Source organism: Uranotaenia lowii, chromosome 2 (assembly GCF_029784155.1).
Source record: "Uranotaenia lowii strain MFRU-FL chromosome 2, ASM2978415v1, whole genome shotgun sequence".
NCBI lineage: Eukaryota > Metazoa > Arthropoda > Insecta > Diptera > Culicidae > Uranotaenia > Uranotaenia lowii.
The window spans coordinates 247,049,449-247,067,568 of record NC_073692.1 but is presented as its reverse complement, the minus strand read 5'-3'; the positions used below and the strand labels follow the sequence as shown (position 1 = coordinate 247,067,568).

General features: G+C 38.8%; 1 protein-coding gene across 1 annotated transcript in view; it reads right to left on the bottom strand.

Annotated features, from left to right (window-relative positions):
* Positions 1-11,647: 11,647 nt before the first annotated feature.
* Positions 11,648-18,120, bottom strand: part of LOC129747487 (zinc finger protein Elbow) — a 76,246-nt gene continuing 69,773 nt past the window's right edge. Inside the window, exon 2 of the mRNA XM_055741735.1 lies at positions 11,648-13,114. Within this exon, the coding sequence (XP_055597710.1) occupies positions 11,807-13,114 (1,308 nt within the window). The 3' untranslated portion in view covers positions 11,648-11,806. The remainder of the gene's footprint in view (positions 13,115-18,120) is intronic.

The following is an 18,120-nucleotide window of genomic DNA, read 5'->3' as shown; positions in this document are numbered from 1 at the left end:
TCTTGATGTCCGCAACAAACGAAGCGCAGACATTGCATCTGACCATCACCTCGTCCTTGGCGAGATACGACTGAGAGTTGCGCGTGTCCAACGGCGCGAGGAGAAAGTCGGGTGTCGATACGACGTCCGCCGGTTGGAGAATCCAGAGGTGAAAAGGGCATACGTTGAACAGCTAGAATCCCGAGCCTCGGAGCTGCCGACAGACGGAACAGTCGAAGAACAGTGGTGTGGAATCAAGAATGCCTTTATCACGACGAGCCATGGTACTCTCGGTAAAGTTTGTGGAAGACGAAGTGAATGGATGTCGGATGAAACCTGGAGGATGATCGATGATCGGAGAAAGGCGAAAGTCGGAATTGAGCAGGCATGTACCGGGTCAGCCAAAGCAGCCGCCCGCTTACGATATGCGGAGCTGGAAAAGGCAGTTAAACGAGCTTGTAGACGAGACAAGAGAGCCTGGACAAACTCCCTAGCCGAAGAGGGAGAAAGAGCCGCCGCCATTGGAGATATCCGATTATTATATGATATTTCTCGCCGCCTTAGTGGTGCAAGGACTAATGCAAGAATGCCGCTGAAAGACCGAGCAGGTCAGCTGCTGACAGATCGAACAGATCAGCTCAAGCGTTGGACTGAGCATTTTGATCAACTTTTCCGAGTTACAAGTAGCAATGGCCAACAGAACCCGCAGCTCGAGGCGCCCACAGTAAGTCGCATTAATGGCGTCAACTCGGAAGCGCCCTCGCTGGCTGAGATAGAAGCGGCAATCAAGGACATGAAATCCAACAAAGCGCCTGGAATCGATTGCATTCCTGCTGAAATGCTCAAAGCCGACCCTGCCCTATCAGCACAAATGTTGCACCGTCTTTTCGCTGACATTTGGGATACTGCAACATTCCCGGCCGACTGGATGCAGGGTATCCTCGTAAAGGTCCCAAAGAAAGGAGACCTGATCGGACCTTGATCAATCGAAAACGTTCACTGAAGAAGGTAGTAAGTTGCTATCGAAATACTGGTATATGAACTTTTCATTTACCGTGGTTGAATTAAAAGGAATCTTTCGATTGCTTTGATTCAGTCAAAACTGTGTTGCAAATACGCGCCGCTGTGTATTCAATACGCGCCTAGCAGCCAAACACACCCGAAAGCAGCCGAAGACCGAAAACACACCAATACTTACAGACACTTTGACTGAAGAGAAAATCAAAATGGACTAATCAAAATTAAAAGTAGATTTTTTCAGCTGTGCTCTGCGACGTAGTTCTACCTCCCCGTGGTGCAGAGTGGAAACGTGTCTACAGAATTGACCAGCTGTAGATGAACGGCCAAGAGAACTACACGTCACACTTGGTACAGTCAGTTGCGACGAGCTGCGTGCCGAGGGTGACAAAACGTGGTGTGACTGGGCACCCTGGTACCAGTGCTCAGTTGCAAGAGGGAGGGGTCGTAACGTGTATCGGGTAGTCGCGACCCCGATATGCGGGACGACCAAATGTTTGGCGAGTTTCGATCGATCTGCCTTTCGGGGAGGTTCCTGGCCCCGATTCGCGGATACGATCGACTCACGACAGACAGAGGGGCCTTGTGCCGTAACATGTGGCGCCCAGTGGATGGGCCTCAGGTTGGGTCTCGAAGAGTCGAGATGGAGAAAAAGGATATGTGTGGTTATCTCCAGACCCGAGGAGAGGCGAGTTGTTCTCGTCTCGAATTGGGTCAAGAGACGGAACGATCGAGGGCTCTCGAGACACGAGGAGAGGTGGTAGAGTCGCCTCAAGTCGTGTCAAGAGGAGGTATGTGAGGAGGTCTTGAGTCACGAGGAGAGACGGGCCAAGACGGCTCAAATTGTGACAAGAGACCGAATGTGAGAGGGTCTCGAGTCGTGAGGAGGGGCGTGTCATGACGTCACGAACTGCGACGAGAGGCCGCATGTGGGACTCGAGTCACGAGTAGCGGCTAACGGACTGCCAACCCGTAAGTCGTGAATCGTGACAAAGAGTGGTTGAGATTGCTGGTGTAGTACGAATAAAACGAGTATTTGCCGTGGAGCGCATTGCGCGAGTATGGTCTCCCATCATGGGTAAAGCCTTCGTTGCTAGGTCCGGATGGGAATTATGGCCAGAGGCCCCAGGTGGATTTTATGGCGTAGGGGTACATAGTATCATGAGTCGTCCAATTGCACCCATGGACCCAGAGTAGCAAACTGGGGGGACGCGGTGGCTCGCCGTGCCTTGGAATGCAATCCGTAAAAAGGATTTACCACCTGGGTGATCAACTAATAAAAAAAAAAAAAAAAAAAAAGAAAGGAGACCTAACAGAGTGCGGTAACTGGCGTGGCATAACTTTGATCTGTACAACCCTCAAAGTACTCTGCAAAGTGATCCTGAACAGGATCCAGGAGAAAATCGACGCTACACTCCGACGGCAACAAGCTGGATTCCGATCCGGACGATCATGTGTGGACCACATCACTACGCTACGAATATTACTGGAACAAATCAACGAATTCCAGGACTCTCTTTTGCTGGTGTTCGTTGATTTCGAAAAAGCATTTGACCGACTGAACCACGAAAACATCTGGGCTGCTCTTAGACGACGAGGGGTCCCAGAGAAACTAGTCCATCTCATCGAAGCACAGTACGAGGCGTTTTCGTGCAAGGTCTTGCACGACGGTGTCTTGTCTGAACCAATCCCGGTAACTGCTGGAGTGAGACAAGGATGTATTTTGTCACCGCTGCTTTTTCTCATCGTAATGGATGAGATCTTGACTGGATCTTGACCAAACCGAGGATTGCCGTGGAATCCTTCAACCATGGAGCAACTTAACGACCTTGACCTGGCAGACGATATTGTTTTGCTCGCCCAAACACAACAAGACATGCAGAGCAAACTCGACGACCTCACCGAAAGCTCCAAGGCAGCAGGTCTCAAAATCAATGTCGGAAAGACCAAGTCGATGGAAATCAATACAGAAAATCGTTCCAATTTCGTGGTAGCTGGACAACAGGTTGAGACAGTGGAGTGCTTCCAGTATCTTGGTAGCCAGATTACGCCTGATGGTGGGACCAAGAAGGACATCGAGACCCGGATCAGAAAAGCCCGATTTGCGTTTGCGAGTCTCCGAAACATCTGGCGGTCACGCCAGATCTCTCTACGAACTAAGATTCGAATCTTCAACTCAAACGTCAAATCCGTATTGCTGTACGGGTGTGAAACTTGGTGCACATATGCGGTGACGACGCGAAAACTGCAAGTTTTTGTGAATCGCTGCCTGCGGAACATCATCCGCGCTTGGTGGCCTGGCAACTGGATCTCAAACGTTGAACTTCATAGCCGGTGTCATCAAAAGGCGCTAGAAATCGAGATTCGGGAACGTAAGTGGAGATGGATTGGGCACACGCTGCGAAGAGATGAAAACGAGATTTGCAGAGAGGCGCTTGACTGGAATCCAGATGGGCATCGGAGAAGAGGCAGGCCCAAAAGCTCGTGGCGGCGAAGTCTAGCCACTGAAATCCGCACAGTTGACGAGAACCTTGGCTGGCAGCAAGTGAAGACGCTGGCTCCGGATCGCCAGCAGTGGAGATCTTTTATCTCGCCGGTCAATCGGCGTTGGACCCTTAGGTAGGTAGGTAGTGCCACTGTTGAAGCATTTTCTACTTCTGTTCAATTTTTCATCAAGAATTTCGGACTCTTAAAGCCACAATCTCCGAAACTAGAATATGTGTTCAAATTTTGGCTTTGTTATTCGACTGGATAAGGAAAATAGCATTGTTTTATTGGAGGAGAGATGTAGGTAAGACAAATAAAATTCTTAAATAATAATACATGTTTTTGAAATATTCAGCGAGAATTGTCCCGAAGTATACACTATATTTTTGCTCGTTCGTTCAATAAACTCGAAGAAATGTTATCCGGTCACAACTTTATTTTTTTATTTCATTTGATAGTAAGTGATATTTCATTTGACGATGTCGGGCGTTCGGTTTATGTTCGTTAAAAGATTGTAGGTTGAATCAACAGTTATCTTCCCAACCAAAAATTTACCAATGCCTGTGAAAGAATCATTGAAGAACTGACAAACTTGTAGCTTGTTTTCTATCAGAGCACCATTAATTTTGAGAGCTATCGCGAAACTATATTTCGCACTACCCAAAATTGAGTAAATATTTCTCCGTAACATTCCGTAACAGTTAAGAAATTTCTCACAGTACGATCGTTTACAATTTCGCTTTTTCAATTCAAATTTTTTCGTAATGTGAGCAAGAAGTTCTTTCAGGTGCAGACCTTCGGGGTTTCGTTTTACTTTTTTGATGCAATTATTCTTCAACCTCATGAACCATAAATCGAAATACATCAGGAGCAACAGTTACCTTTAAACTTAGCATATTTAGTTACTTTCCTTGAAGATGCCTCAAAATAGAATTGTAAGTGACTGTTAAGTCTCTTAAGCAGGTACTAGCATCTTCAACAAGAATTAAATTCCTCAAATAATTTCCAAAAACTTCATTCTCTCACATATCAATTACCTAATATTTTATCAAGAAAAAAATAAATTCTGAATCTGTTGATATATCAACTAGTTTTAAATGCAATCTATCTGAACTTTTATCTCTTTACGATTTACTAGAAAAGTGCTGAGGGTGAAAATTCCGTGACGTCACCGTGGAATGGATCATAATCTTAATAATTAGTGCATGATCATCAGGCGCAACCTTTTAAACGCCTGAAAGTTGACAAATAATATTCATATCAAGAGAATAATTTGAACCGTCTTTAAAATTTAAGTGGATTCATTTTCACTTTTCTTCCTCCGTTTGGCGTTCATAGCTAAAAAAATATTAAATTAATCACATAACCTGGCAGCAAGCATTTGTCTGCAGATACACTGAATGATTTATAAACGAGTCTTGTAAGACCAAAAGAAGGACAACGATTGGGTGACATCCGAAAGAAGCCGACGTTGAGATAAGTTAATTCACGTTATGTGCTACCTCGATAATTCAATGGGTGATCATCGAATGCAAATCAGTTTGCCCGGCTCCTCATCGCGCACCCACCGTCCAAATTATCTTCAATCGAGAGTCAAACATTGAAAGAAGCATCTTCAGTTTTTGTGGCCATGTTTTAACATTCATCTTGCCGACATCAAGGGCGACCCCGGGGAAGGTTAATTAAAAATAAGACCTTAAACCATTTTCTTCGCTTCTCCCGTATCTGCGACACCATTAACTTAAGTTAAATGGTGTAGAAATATATTTATTAATAAGAAAAAAGCCTCTTAAAGCAGAATCATCTTATTTATGACACCCGAAATTTAAATTAGTTTCGTAATAAAGATACTTAATTTTGTCGTCGTCTCGGTCGTTTCTCGTGATCGTTTGTAGTCGAGAAATCGTCGTTAAAAGGAAGCCATAGCTCCTACTACTGAACGAGCGTGGTGTGATTTTTACTCTTTCTTGGGTCAGCCAGCCGACAGCGGCGGCGACGAGTTGAGTTGAGATGCTCAGGGGCGTAGGATTTAAAAAGGGAAAATTATTTTTTTCTAGATGCCTATTTGTATCACACATATTTTTTAAATAATTTTTCTCCTCTATCTTTATCAGAAGTTCAAATGTCTTCACAGCGGATTTTGAATTTTTTATACTTATCCATGCTTTGAGGTATTTGAACTAGTTAATATCACCCTCACAACGAAACATGAAAAAAAAACATGAGCTACAGACCACCAAAAAAATTCTGGTTCTGGCCTCAAGCAGACCTCAAATTCCACAGTTTACTTTGCTTCATGATAAACTACACTACAAAATTTGCCCCCGCCTCTGACCTGCTTCCAAACTCTTTCTGTTCATTCTAATGGGTAAGACGCACAAAACACCGCACTAAAAAGACGCATAAATTATCACGATAAATTAAAGCTGTTATCCGAAATGCAGACAGAATGGCTTTTTCATTCGATATAAAACGTAAATAAAGTGTTTCCATAAAAATTTTAAACTAATGTTTGTTATGAAAATTTAGTGGCTGCTTATAATTTATCGGCGTTTTATTGAAATAGAATGGGTTTGGGCTGCTCTTGAACACATCGTTTCCAGTCGTCTTTTTAAACCTCCAACCGCGTAAAGTAGAGCAGAAAAGCTACGACGAAAAACAAAACATAAATGAAATGCTTATTGTGCTCTCATTGGGGAGTTTTTTTTTGTCTTTTGCTACTTTTTCAAGGCAATTTCCGGCGCCTAAAAAAACTTAAAAGCTATCTTATTGTTTTTCTTTTGAACTTTCAAACAGTAATTTGCATTCTACTAAGCATGTTAAAAAGTGTATTTTTCATTCTCAGTGCAATCTAGTGTAAATATTTGCTTTGGAGAAGTGTATGAGGTTATTGTGCTTTTTTTATTTTTCATCTAAATATTATTGAGTTCGTCATTACCACGAATTGTTGAAAAAATAAACATATTCAAGTAAAGTTACTCATATAACCAGGCACATTTTGTATTGTATAACATTTCCATATTTATCATAATTCTCTTAAACCTGGTAGAAAACATCCGGCTGCTTGTTTTTTGTTAGTTGCAATATTTTTGAGCTTTATTTTCCTTTTTTTTTTTCGCTGAATGGGATGCATACTGGAGGCAAAGATACCGTCACTTCAAGATAAAGAAGTGGGCTTTGCCGCGAACATTAATTCTTCTATACGAACTTTCGATGTTGACAACGCCTTCTCAAGAGTTCGGGCAATAAGATTCATGCATCTAGCCATGGTAACCAATGTGTGTCTTGGAAACCATATAACCATATATTGCCATCCGGAACAAAATTGATTTGAATTTGAATTAAACCGAAACTCTGCTTTTCTAATTTTACTCAGTTCGAGAAGAAAATCATCTATTGAATGCTCAATTGGGAATCTTTTTGTTCATAAAAACAAATATGTTGAAATTTATACCAACAGTGCGAATACAAACAACGGTTGCTTTGATAACTTTGTATGTTATTTGATGTTGAAGTTGTTGAATACTCAAATCATTGACCCCCATGGAGGGTGTACAAGCTATTTTAGTCGCCTGTTATGATACCCCTTCTCAGAAGGGAGCAGCACTGAGCGTATAGAAAGAATTTTCGATAAGTTACATGGGTCTGCTGAAGGTAAATAGTTGTATTTTATACCTGTTCTCAATAATATGAAAAGTCACGGTGTACAATATAATAAGGTGATATCTTCCCGATAATGTCGTCATAACTATCCATCTAGTGACCTACGCGCGCAAAACTTTTTGCCTGGCACGCTATAGGCAGATAGTAATGACGTCACTAGTAGCCTACCTTATATACTTATACCGTGATGAAAAGTATTGGAGTATGAATGCCTAAAAGATAATCCCCAACCATCTGAAATGTTAAATGCAAAATTCAATCAACATGTGCACTATTTAAAGAACCTAGAATTCAATTTAAAAAATATAAATTAAAACTACATCTTAAGTTCAATTTCAAATCTGAATCTAAATTCTAAATAAGAAACTGAAATCTGAATTTTAAAACTGAATTTGAAATCTGAATATGAAAATAAAATCTAAATTATATATCTGTATAACGAATTTGAATTCTAGGATAAGTTAACCACCGTTTATTCGATTTCGTAAATTTTAGTCCCGCCATTTCGATGTAAGGATATGAAGTAACCATGAATCTGAAATCTTAATTTGAAATCTGAATCTGAAATCTGAATCTTAAATCTGAATCTGAATCTGAAATCTGAATCTGAAATCTGAATCTGAAATCTGAATCTGAAATCTGAATCTGAAATCTGAATCTGAAATCTGAATCTGAAATCTGAATCTGAAATCTGAATCTGAAATCTGAATCTGAAATCTGAATCTTAAATCTGAAATCTGAATCTGAATCTGAATTCTGAATCTGAAATCTGAGTCTGAAATCTGAAATCTGAATCTGCAATCTGAATCTGAAATCTGAATCTGAAATCTGAATCTGAAATCTGAATCTGAAATCTGAATCTGAAATCTGAATCTGAAATCTGAATCTGAAATCTGAATCTGAAATCTGAATCTGAAATCTGAATCTGAAATCTGAATCTGAAATCTGAATCTGAAATCTGAATCTGAAATCTGAATCTGAAATCTGAATCTGAAATCTGAATCTGAAATCTGAATCTGAAATCTGAATCTGAAATCTGAATCTGAAATCTGAATCTGAAATCTGAATCTGAAATCTGAATCTGAAATCTGAATCTGAAATCTGAATCTGAAATCTGAATCTGAAATCTGAATCTGAAATCTGAATCTGAAATCTGAATCTGAAATCTGAATCTGAAATCTGAATCTGAAATCTGAATCTGAAATCTGAATCTGAAATCTGAATCTGAAATCTGAATCTGAAATCTGAATCTGAAATCTGAATCTGAAATCTGAATCTGAAATCTGAATCTGAAATCTGAATCTGAAATCTGAAATCTGAATCTGAATATGAAATCTGAAATCTGAATCTGAAATCTGAATCTGAAATCTGAATCTGAAATCTGAATCTGAAATCTGAATCTGAAATCTGAATCTGAAATCTGAATCTGAAATCTGAATCTGAAATCTGAATCTGAAATCTGAATCTGAAATCTGAATCTGAAATCTGAATCTGAAATCTGAATCTGAAATCTGAATCTGAAATCTGAATCTGAAATCTGAATCTGAAATCTGAATCTGAAATCTGAATCATAATCTGAAATCTGAATCTGAAATCTGAAATCTGAATCTGAAATCTGAATCATAATCTGAAATCTGAAATCTGAAATCTGAATCTGAAATCTGAAATCTGAAATCTGAATCTGAATCTGAAATCTGAATTTGAAATCTGAATCTGGAATCTGTATTAGAAATCTGAATCTGAAGTCTGAATCTGAAATCGGGATCTGAAATCTGAATCTGATATCTGAATCTGATTTTTTTTTTATTTATCGAATAGTTAACCTTATGATTCTTCCCTCATGTCAAAGTACGGAATATTTTACTTTGTTACTGGTGTTACTTTGTTTAAGGAAATTTTTTTTCTTCTTTCTATCTCTGTTACTTTCAAGATTTTTCCTTATTCACTTTTATTGAAAAATTCTGAAATCTGAATTTTTAATCTCAAATTAAATTTTAAAATCTGAATATTCATAGATCTGATATTTAAATCTTCAAACTGAATTTGCTATTTTATAACAGTTTTTTTCTTGATTACCGTCAAACGGGGCATCATGCAACATCGGGGTTAGATGCAACATTTCTATAACATCACATTTAATCCGTTTTTATTTTAATATATTGTAATGAAGTTATCTGTGAATAATTACAAAATGATGATGACATAATTTCTCGCATCTTAAGCTAGTTTTTTTAAAAGTTTTTTTGTTTAATATAAAATATAAAAAATTGAGCAATATATGTACAAATTTTAACATTTTTCGATGCCGTGAAAAACTTTACCCAGTTTGACGGATTGGCTTGATAATATTACCTTCAAACTTTTTACTAATTTCCTCATGCTATACCAACACTGTTGGTGTAAAAATATTTTTCGAAGATTCACTCAACTTTTTAACATAAATATTTTTATAATTCAGTAAGGTGTCTGGGGTTAAATGCAACAAAATGCAAATCAAAGAAACACCTTGTACATCTCGTTTCCATGTGCTGGAATATGAATGCTTTGCATCACGCGTTTGTAAACATTGAAATTTCATTCATCCAAACATTTATTTTTATGATTTCAGCTTGTAGATTTTTTCGTAGTATTATTTAACCCCTAAATGTATGCAGCATCCTTATTTTCAGAAAAAAAATATGAAAATTTGTTTTAACAGACCAAAAAATTACTGCAATTGGTGTTTTCATGCGTAATGGTTTTTAAGGTATCAAAAATATTTTAAAAACTATAAATTCATCATACGTGTTCCTAAGAATTATCATTAAAAACAAAGTTTGTTGCAAGTTATGGTGAAAATCGGATGTTTTTAGAAAAATGAAAAATTACTAAAGAAACCAATAATTTTTCTAACTACGCCAATTTGGTGTCTTATCATCCTTAAAACTTTTGATGCATTAGAATCAACTGTGAACATAAGTTTTTTAGAATCCATTGAATTAAAGTCGAAAATTGTTGCATGTTGCCCCAGTTGACGGTAATTGATTAATTCAAATGAATCCTACCAATAACTTTACATTCTACTGCTTACGAATCCTTTATAAAGTCTCGAAGTTTTTTTTTCATGTTCAGCTTATTGAGGAGGTACTTGAAATCATTACAACCTATTAAAATGCATAAAAAATTTAGTGAGGAAAACAAGAATAGTATCTTTTTTTGTTTTGCTTGTTAAAATGTAAATGATTGAAAATCATCAAAATTATTCTACAATTTGTTTTACATTGTTCAACGGATAAATCAGGCATAAATTAACTTTTTTTTTAGATGAAGTAATTGGCCTTAAGGACCAAAAATATGAAAAAAAGGTGTTCAATGAGAATAGTAACACATTTTTTTACTACAAATTCAAGATAATTTCCTAAAATGTATTATGTAAAAGTGAATTAAAATGCTTCTACAAAATATTTGAACAGATAAACGCAATTGAGAATATGAATCCTATCCGGGAACCAGGGCTGGAAAACAGAAAAGAAATAGAAAAAGAACGCTTAGATCATATTTTTTATTTTATGTATTTTTTTTTTCATAGTTTTGTTCCTCAGCGCTAATTGCTTAATCCAAAAAAGTAAACTACATAATGGTTGATTTATCCGTTGAACAATTTAAAACAAATAGTAGAAGAAAATTCTGGTGATTCATATTCATTCATATTTTAACAAGCAAAACACATTGTGGTACTATTCTCACTATACAATTTGCAATGATAGGTCAACAAAAAAAACATCAAATTCATAATTGTACAATAGAGAATTGAGACAAATGTGATGAGCAATACAAACTTTTGCATTCCGGGTGGTCAAACAAATTTTAATTCACTTTTAAAGGTAATGGAGCTTAATTTGTTGGTATCTTTTCAGAAAAGAAACGAAAACGCAGATTTCATCTGGGGTGGAGAGGTGTGATATTTGTGGAAAAAATATAAATGTACCCGACGAATGGCCACATGACACAGCTTCCATTTCAAACTCATCTTCATAACGTTTAGTGTATAGCTTCGACGAAAAAAAAATCAAGAAAATGAAGCCGCGTTGCTTAAAAGGATGGTGATGGTTTCTCTACACTTTAACGGCTTCAGCAGAGTGCGCGAGATAGAGAAGATAATTTATGACAAACGCCGTGTCGCCGCTGGTGAGCTTTTTAGTATCGCAATTAGTGCGCGTCAAGCGGGAATGGCGTAACATAAGATTTATCACCCAGCCAGATGTAGGTATTTTTTTAAACTGCTCTCAACGCTTTATGGAGCTAGCAGCGTGGCTTAAACGGACCGAAACTGACATAAAAGACACTTCACTTTTGGTTCAGAATGAGGATTCTTTCCGCTGAATCGTGCCACCTTTGACAGTGTGATGAGGCCAACTTTCAGATATTGTTATCAACTGTTTTAAATCTTTCGAGAGATGGTCTTTAAATCATGCTGAAAGGACTGTGAGATTATACAGCTATACAAGTGAAACATTGTAGCTCAAGAAAATATTTTGATTTTATTTTTTCTTTGTTATTTTACCTTAATTGAGTTAAGGTTTTGATAAAAGTTCGTTAAAAGAAATTTGCTTTGACAACTAACATTGTAGAAGAAACGATGATTATGTACAAACTAATTGCAACAGTGATCCGGCGAATCTCATGGATGCATATTGTTTGACCCGTTTAGCCGCGCTCCATAATAGGAGAATGGAGGGAAATACTGCGCTAAAGATGGATGTGGTGGCATCGGGAGCCCAGCTAACGATGCCGGGGACATTGTGGGAGGCAGTAGGGGAGGTTTCCCATAGGGATGATATCGGGCAGCTGATAGAGGACTTAGTGGTGGAGTTGGGTATGTTCTTTGGAAAAGTGGGTGTGTTGGAGGCAAACCAGCAGCGGCTGCAGCTGCTGTTGCTGGATTAAGTAGAGCTTCTGCCATTGATGCTGCGGCCGCATGTTGAGTTCGGAGGTGCTGAAAGAGTTCTTCCGATGCTCCAAACCTTTTCCCACAATACGAAGAATCACTGCCGATCCAATTGCAGACATATGGAAGTTGTGATGCTGCTGCTAGGGCGGCTAGTTGAGCATGTGCGTACATGGCAGCAGTAGACTGACTAGCGGCTAAAGATGCAGCGGCAGCGGCCGATTGATAAGATTTACTACCAGGATGATCACATTGGGTACAACCAGCCGGGCAGCCAGAAGTGCCCAGTTTTCCCAGCATATGTGAACTTAAGGCACAACCTGTGCAATACGGATCTCGGCACACGGGTAGCATTGAGTCGGGAGCTTTCATCTTAGCGTAGTTGAAATAGGGATTTAAAGCAGCCGCTTTGAGCATTTGATGGTGCATCATCAGGTCCATTGGATAATTACCGTAAGCGGAGTAATACGGTGGACCAATCGAAGAAGATGTAGGCCCCGCTGATGATGCCATGGGTTTCGATGCACTGCTTTCGCTCGACATGTTTGGATACTCTGCTTTGGACGATTCGAGTCCGGTGCTGGCTGGTGCGCTTGGCGAGTCTTTGGAAGAGGCACAACTTGGACTACCGATCCGCTCTGAGTGAGGCTTCGCACTGTTTGGTGTTTTGCGGTTCAGTCCAGAAGGAGAAGCTCGTGATGAAGCGGCACTTTGGTTGGATTCACAACGTACATTGGCGGGTTGATTAGCTGAAGTACTAGAACATGGTTTAGGAGATTTGTTCCTGGAACCCACATATCGACCATCATCGGGAGATTTCGTGTGTTCTCGATTGACTACCGGTGTTGGTTCGTAGGGCTTGAAGCTAGATTTTGGAGTGTCGTTCGAAGAACCACTGGAAAGAGTTCCCGGTGATAGCTTGTCGCGACTGCTTTTTGTACTCTTCTCGATATTGGCCAACAGCTTAGGATTGGGAGAATCGGATCCTATGGCGCTACACGTTTGAGCCAGCAAAGCCAGTGGACTATTTTTGGAGTCGAACTGAAAGAAAACAGAAAAGACAATCGGTTACAAATTTTGTTAAAGACGAATGCATAAAGCGAACTTGTTTGTACAGATCAAAACTAAACAAAATAAAAAATCCAAGAACTAAATATAGGCCTGTTTGAAGAATCATAAACACTTAGAAATGGGCATTGGTTTTCAATAAATAAGATAGGTATTAGATATGTAGACAGTAGGTTCTAGAGCAAACACATTCTTCGATTTCGAATTAAAGATAAATTGCCTATAGGTGTTATTCTTTGCTTATCTTCAGTTTGAAGATGATAAATGTGTATAGCACTAAACAGCAGGCTACGTGTGAAATACGAAAATTTGGTTGCTACCACGTGCCTCGATGATATTATTTACTATAATTTACTACAGTTACTGCCAGTTACTTATAATGAATGGACTGTCCCAAAACTTCTTAACGATTAGGACGTCGCTAGTAAGCTTCGTCGCTTCTAGATTATTGACACCCATATTTTTTTTTTCTGCACACCTAATAGATTGTTATTTAACGTTGCACAGCGTGCCTAGATTAAAAACACACGAAAAACTTTAGAGTACAGAAAATGTGTATGAAGTATGCATTAAATAATTACCAAATATAGTTTTAAAAGGATCGTTTGGCATTTCTAACTCAAAATCGATCATTTTTGCACTTATACATCTGCTCAATCGTTTATCAAGACTTATTTAAAACGAAGTACATAATCTGAAACGATCTTTCTTTTCTACCTAATTATAATTACCTAGAAATGTTTGAAACATGAAACATCAGATCATTGAATAACCAAAAATTATAAATATTATGTAAAAAATTAATAGGTGGAGTTGTGTTTTTTGTTGTATGAATTTATTCCTCTGATTAAATATGTAAGCTATGTAGCCGAGTAGCCGAGCGAGTAGCCAGTTTACAGTGCCGCGTTAAGAGCATCCTAACCTGAACTCGTATTTCCTACCTATTACGTTAATCTTTCTCAGATCATGCTACATTATGCTCCTGTCTTTCAGCTCAATAAACTTATAAATGTTCAAGCACACACAAAACACGAAAATACACATGAATATTCTCTTTGAAAAGGGCGAATGACGGCCCGACAAAGATATCGAAGGCGAAAAGGCAACTTTGAAAGCTGGTGGCGAGTGATCAAAGAAGGCCGGTTTGCCGCCGACAAGTAAACAAATGCGGTTCATCCGCACTTTCAACTTCAATATGTGTTTTCCTCGCGTTTCAACTTACGCAGTCGTTGCTCACCATTTAATGATGGCGATGATGATGATGGGTATAGGGCATAAGCCCATGGCCTTCGTAATCTCTACGTTTAAGACTTCTTAAAACTTTATGCTGTGTGCGTATGCAAAACTAAATGGAAGAAGAGAGTAAGAGTAACTGAATGATGAGTGATGAAGAAAAGCAAGATGCCGGCCTTCCAACCAGACCTTAGACGGACCGCCCGGGAGAGTACAAAAGTGCCGCCACTGCCACTCCCAGGGGCCATCATTGTCGCCACCTTTGCCTGGGTCGACCCGTGCTTCAAGAAGAAGAGCGGGAAAAAAGCCCCATAAGACAAACACACACACGTCAGGGCCGGGCAGTTCACTTTCAACGCCGATTAACCTTTCGCCGCCAAACGTGCGATTGAAATGCGCTCTATAAACATCGTAATACAAACTTGACAGCTACTGTTGATTTCCTTTCAACTCCCAGCGGGCTGCCCTCATCTTCGTCGTTCGTACGGATTTTCTGGTGCTGGGCTGGTCTGGTGGCCAATGTGATCCGATTTGATCCAATCGCGCGAGGGGAAGATTAATTGCGAGCTGATGAATGGACGGAAAATTGAGCCGCGAACGATAGTGATGAAAGGATGGAAAATTAACCTGATGTATTGAATATTTTATGAATTGATCGGTTTCATGTTCACTTCTCAATTGCCTTCAACTTCAACCAATCATCAATAGATAGCTCTAAACCTTAATAATGGAAGACTTAGTTTTACCACGTTTTACTATTTGGTATTTAGCGTGTTTGAACGTACATATTCTAAGTACAATATTTTAAAAAAAATATCGCCTTTATATGAATAGTTGCTTTTGTCTTCTGTTAAAATTAAACTAAAGCTAATTAGGAAAAAACCTTATTGTGATTCCTAACTTTTCATGCTATTTTTTTTTCTAAATAACGGTGGTTGTAAACAAATGTATTAATTTCAACGATTTCGCATGACTTATACTGACTAGCTATCAGAAGTATGTTAACTTGTAAGTAAGCTTTCAAACATAACATTTTACAACACATATCCACTTAAACTGTTTTGCGGTGTTCGGAAGGTTAAATTTCCGTTTCAAATGTGCATACCTAGGTACGAACTAACTGATTGGTTCACACCCCTGTATGAAACGAAAGTGAAACAAAGAGTAACAATTTCATTTTGGTCGGCCTCAGCTCAGAGCTGTCGAATGTTAACTGACATGTGCATGCTACTGAATACGACCAAATAGACACACAGAAGTGCAATCGATTTCCGAACACCGCGTCAACGAAAATGCGCGCGGGTTGTAAAGTAGCGGCATGTTCTACATCAAACCTCAGCACACAAACAGTGCTTCGAAGTCAGAAGCGATAAAAATTACATCACTTATTGATAGACGAATGATTAATGTTTTCCTTTCAACCCGATTGTAAAACTGAAATCGCTCAGCTGCCGTTCCCCAAACAGAAGCAGCATGGATGATGGTAAGTTGGAGATGTTTATTGCTCTACTAGTCTGGTTTGGCCCTGCCCGGCTCCTCGCGGATCGTTTCAGCCATTCCTGCAATTTCCAATAAATCATAACCGAATGTATTTCACGGTTCACCGGAGAGATTTCCTTTAATCTCGATCGACCCTAGACTGTGTTGACTGATGGGAAAGAATAATCCAAACCAAACACACCGGCGGCAGCCGCCAACAAATCTTGAAACCGTTTATCGCATGTCAATTTAACTCGTTGGCGGTTAATGTCGGGTTTCCGTTTTGGGGTACCCGCTAATGAACCAATGTGGTGTTTAATCACCGACTTAACCAGCTTAACAGCTGAGAAGTCGCAAAGGCATTGGAATTGCTTAAAATTTTCAAGCGAGTTTAGCATTTAGGGGATAGGCGGGCTAAATGCACATATTAAGGAGAATACTCAATTTCTCCCATATTCTAATAGTTAGGAGCCTTTAAATTATATGCACATGAGCGGATATCAGTTTTATATACGTTAGAGAAATTTTTCTCTTAAAATCTCTTACAGTTTTTGTGAAAATAATTTTATAATAAAATTTGTCAAAAAAGCCGATTTCCGAAACCAACGGGCTAAACGTGCATATTAATGTTTTAAGCTTTATTTCATTTACACTTGCAACATTTTTATATTATTTTATTGAAAATGTTAGAAACGGATGTCAAGCATGCTTCTGAAATTTTGGCGAAATTGTAGATATCACTAGTTCTTTTGCATAAAACATAGTTTGGTCTGCCATATTGCCATATTTCAAGATAATATTTTGTTCATATCATATTTTTATCAGATCAGTATTTAGCTCTTCTATTCTGCGTTCTAATCTGTAAGATTGTGATTAGAGCGTTGATTGAATGTAAAAAGTAAAAAGTTTATAAGACTACTCTCTATTTTTCCTTGATATAGGCATTTAATCTGCCTGATATGGGCATTCAAACCCTGTCTCTTATTTCAATATCTTATCATTTACAACTTTAACAAAAGCTTCATTTTGTGGAATTTCTGGTTTCCAGATGAATGAGAAAGAAAAACCAATAACATTTCTGTTTAGAGATTCTGTACGCACGAGTAATAAAACTCAATATATTTGAACAAAACTGTTTGTTAGAATTTTTAAAAAATTTTGACTTTATGTAACGTTTTAATATTTTCATGCCATGTGTCAAAAGCGTATAAGCCTTAAACTGCACTGATTAGATATGTTTAACTATCAACCATTTCGTCAATCGGCTGTATGCGCATATTACCTAATATGCACATATAGGAACACTTCCCCCTACTGGCAATAGGTATAAATTAGGGTTGCCATATGTAACGCAATATAGGATAATGTCCTGTTTTTTTCTCAACACTTAATTGGAAAAACTTTAAATGGTGGATCGTTCTATTAAAACGTTTCGTTATGCCAAATTCATGGATGAAATGAGATAATTTCAATAATTGAACCTCTCTCAACATTGCAAATAAGGTTTAATGAAAGAAAATACCCAAGTATCATTTTGGGTTTTGAGGACTCCATAATAACAATAAAATCAGGCTATATAACCACGTTTGGCATTCATTTAAGGAAGTTGATCTAGTAATGGGGGTCTGTGTTTGCTGGTAAAAATAAAACTTGTACAATGCACAGTGTACACAACAGGGGTTTGATTAGTTAAGGTTCCTCGGTCCTTTGTAACGTAGAGACAGGCAGGCTACCCAAGCACAAAAATTCGGCACAAGGAATTAAAAATTTAAGTACAGAGTTTGCAGAACCGAATTTTTCCGACCTTTCCGACTCTTTAAGTGTAAAAAAACATTGTTTTGTTTTATGAAAAACTTAAAATAACTTAAAAAAACAGCTTAAATATTATTTTTATTTATTTACATAGTATTCCGTCTCACGACATAACTTGACGAACATAATTCCTATATTTCACTCGGTCCATGGCAACCGTTCTCCAATTCCTCGGGCACCCCACGTTCGCCAGATCACGCTCCACTTGGTCTAACCACCTCGCTCGTTGCGCCCCCGCTTGTCTTGTTCCTACTAGATTCGTTGCGAACACCTGTTTTGCAGGACAGTCGTCCGGCATTCTCGCAACATGTCGCGCCCAGCGTGTCCGGCCAGCTTTCGCCACCTTCTGGATACTGGGTTCGCCGTAGAGTCGCGCGAGCTCGTGGTTCATCCATCGCCTCCACACTCCGTCCTCCTGTACGCCGCCAAAGATGGTTCTTAACACTCGTCGCTCG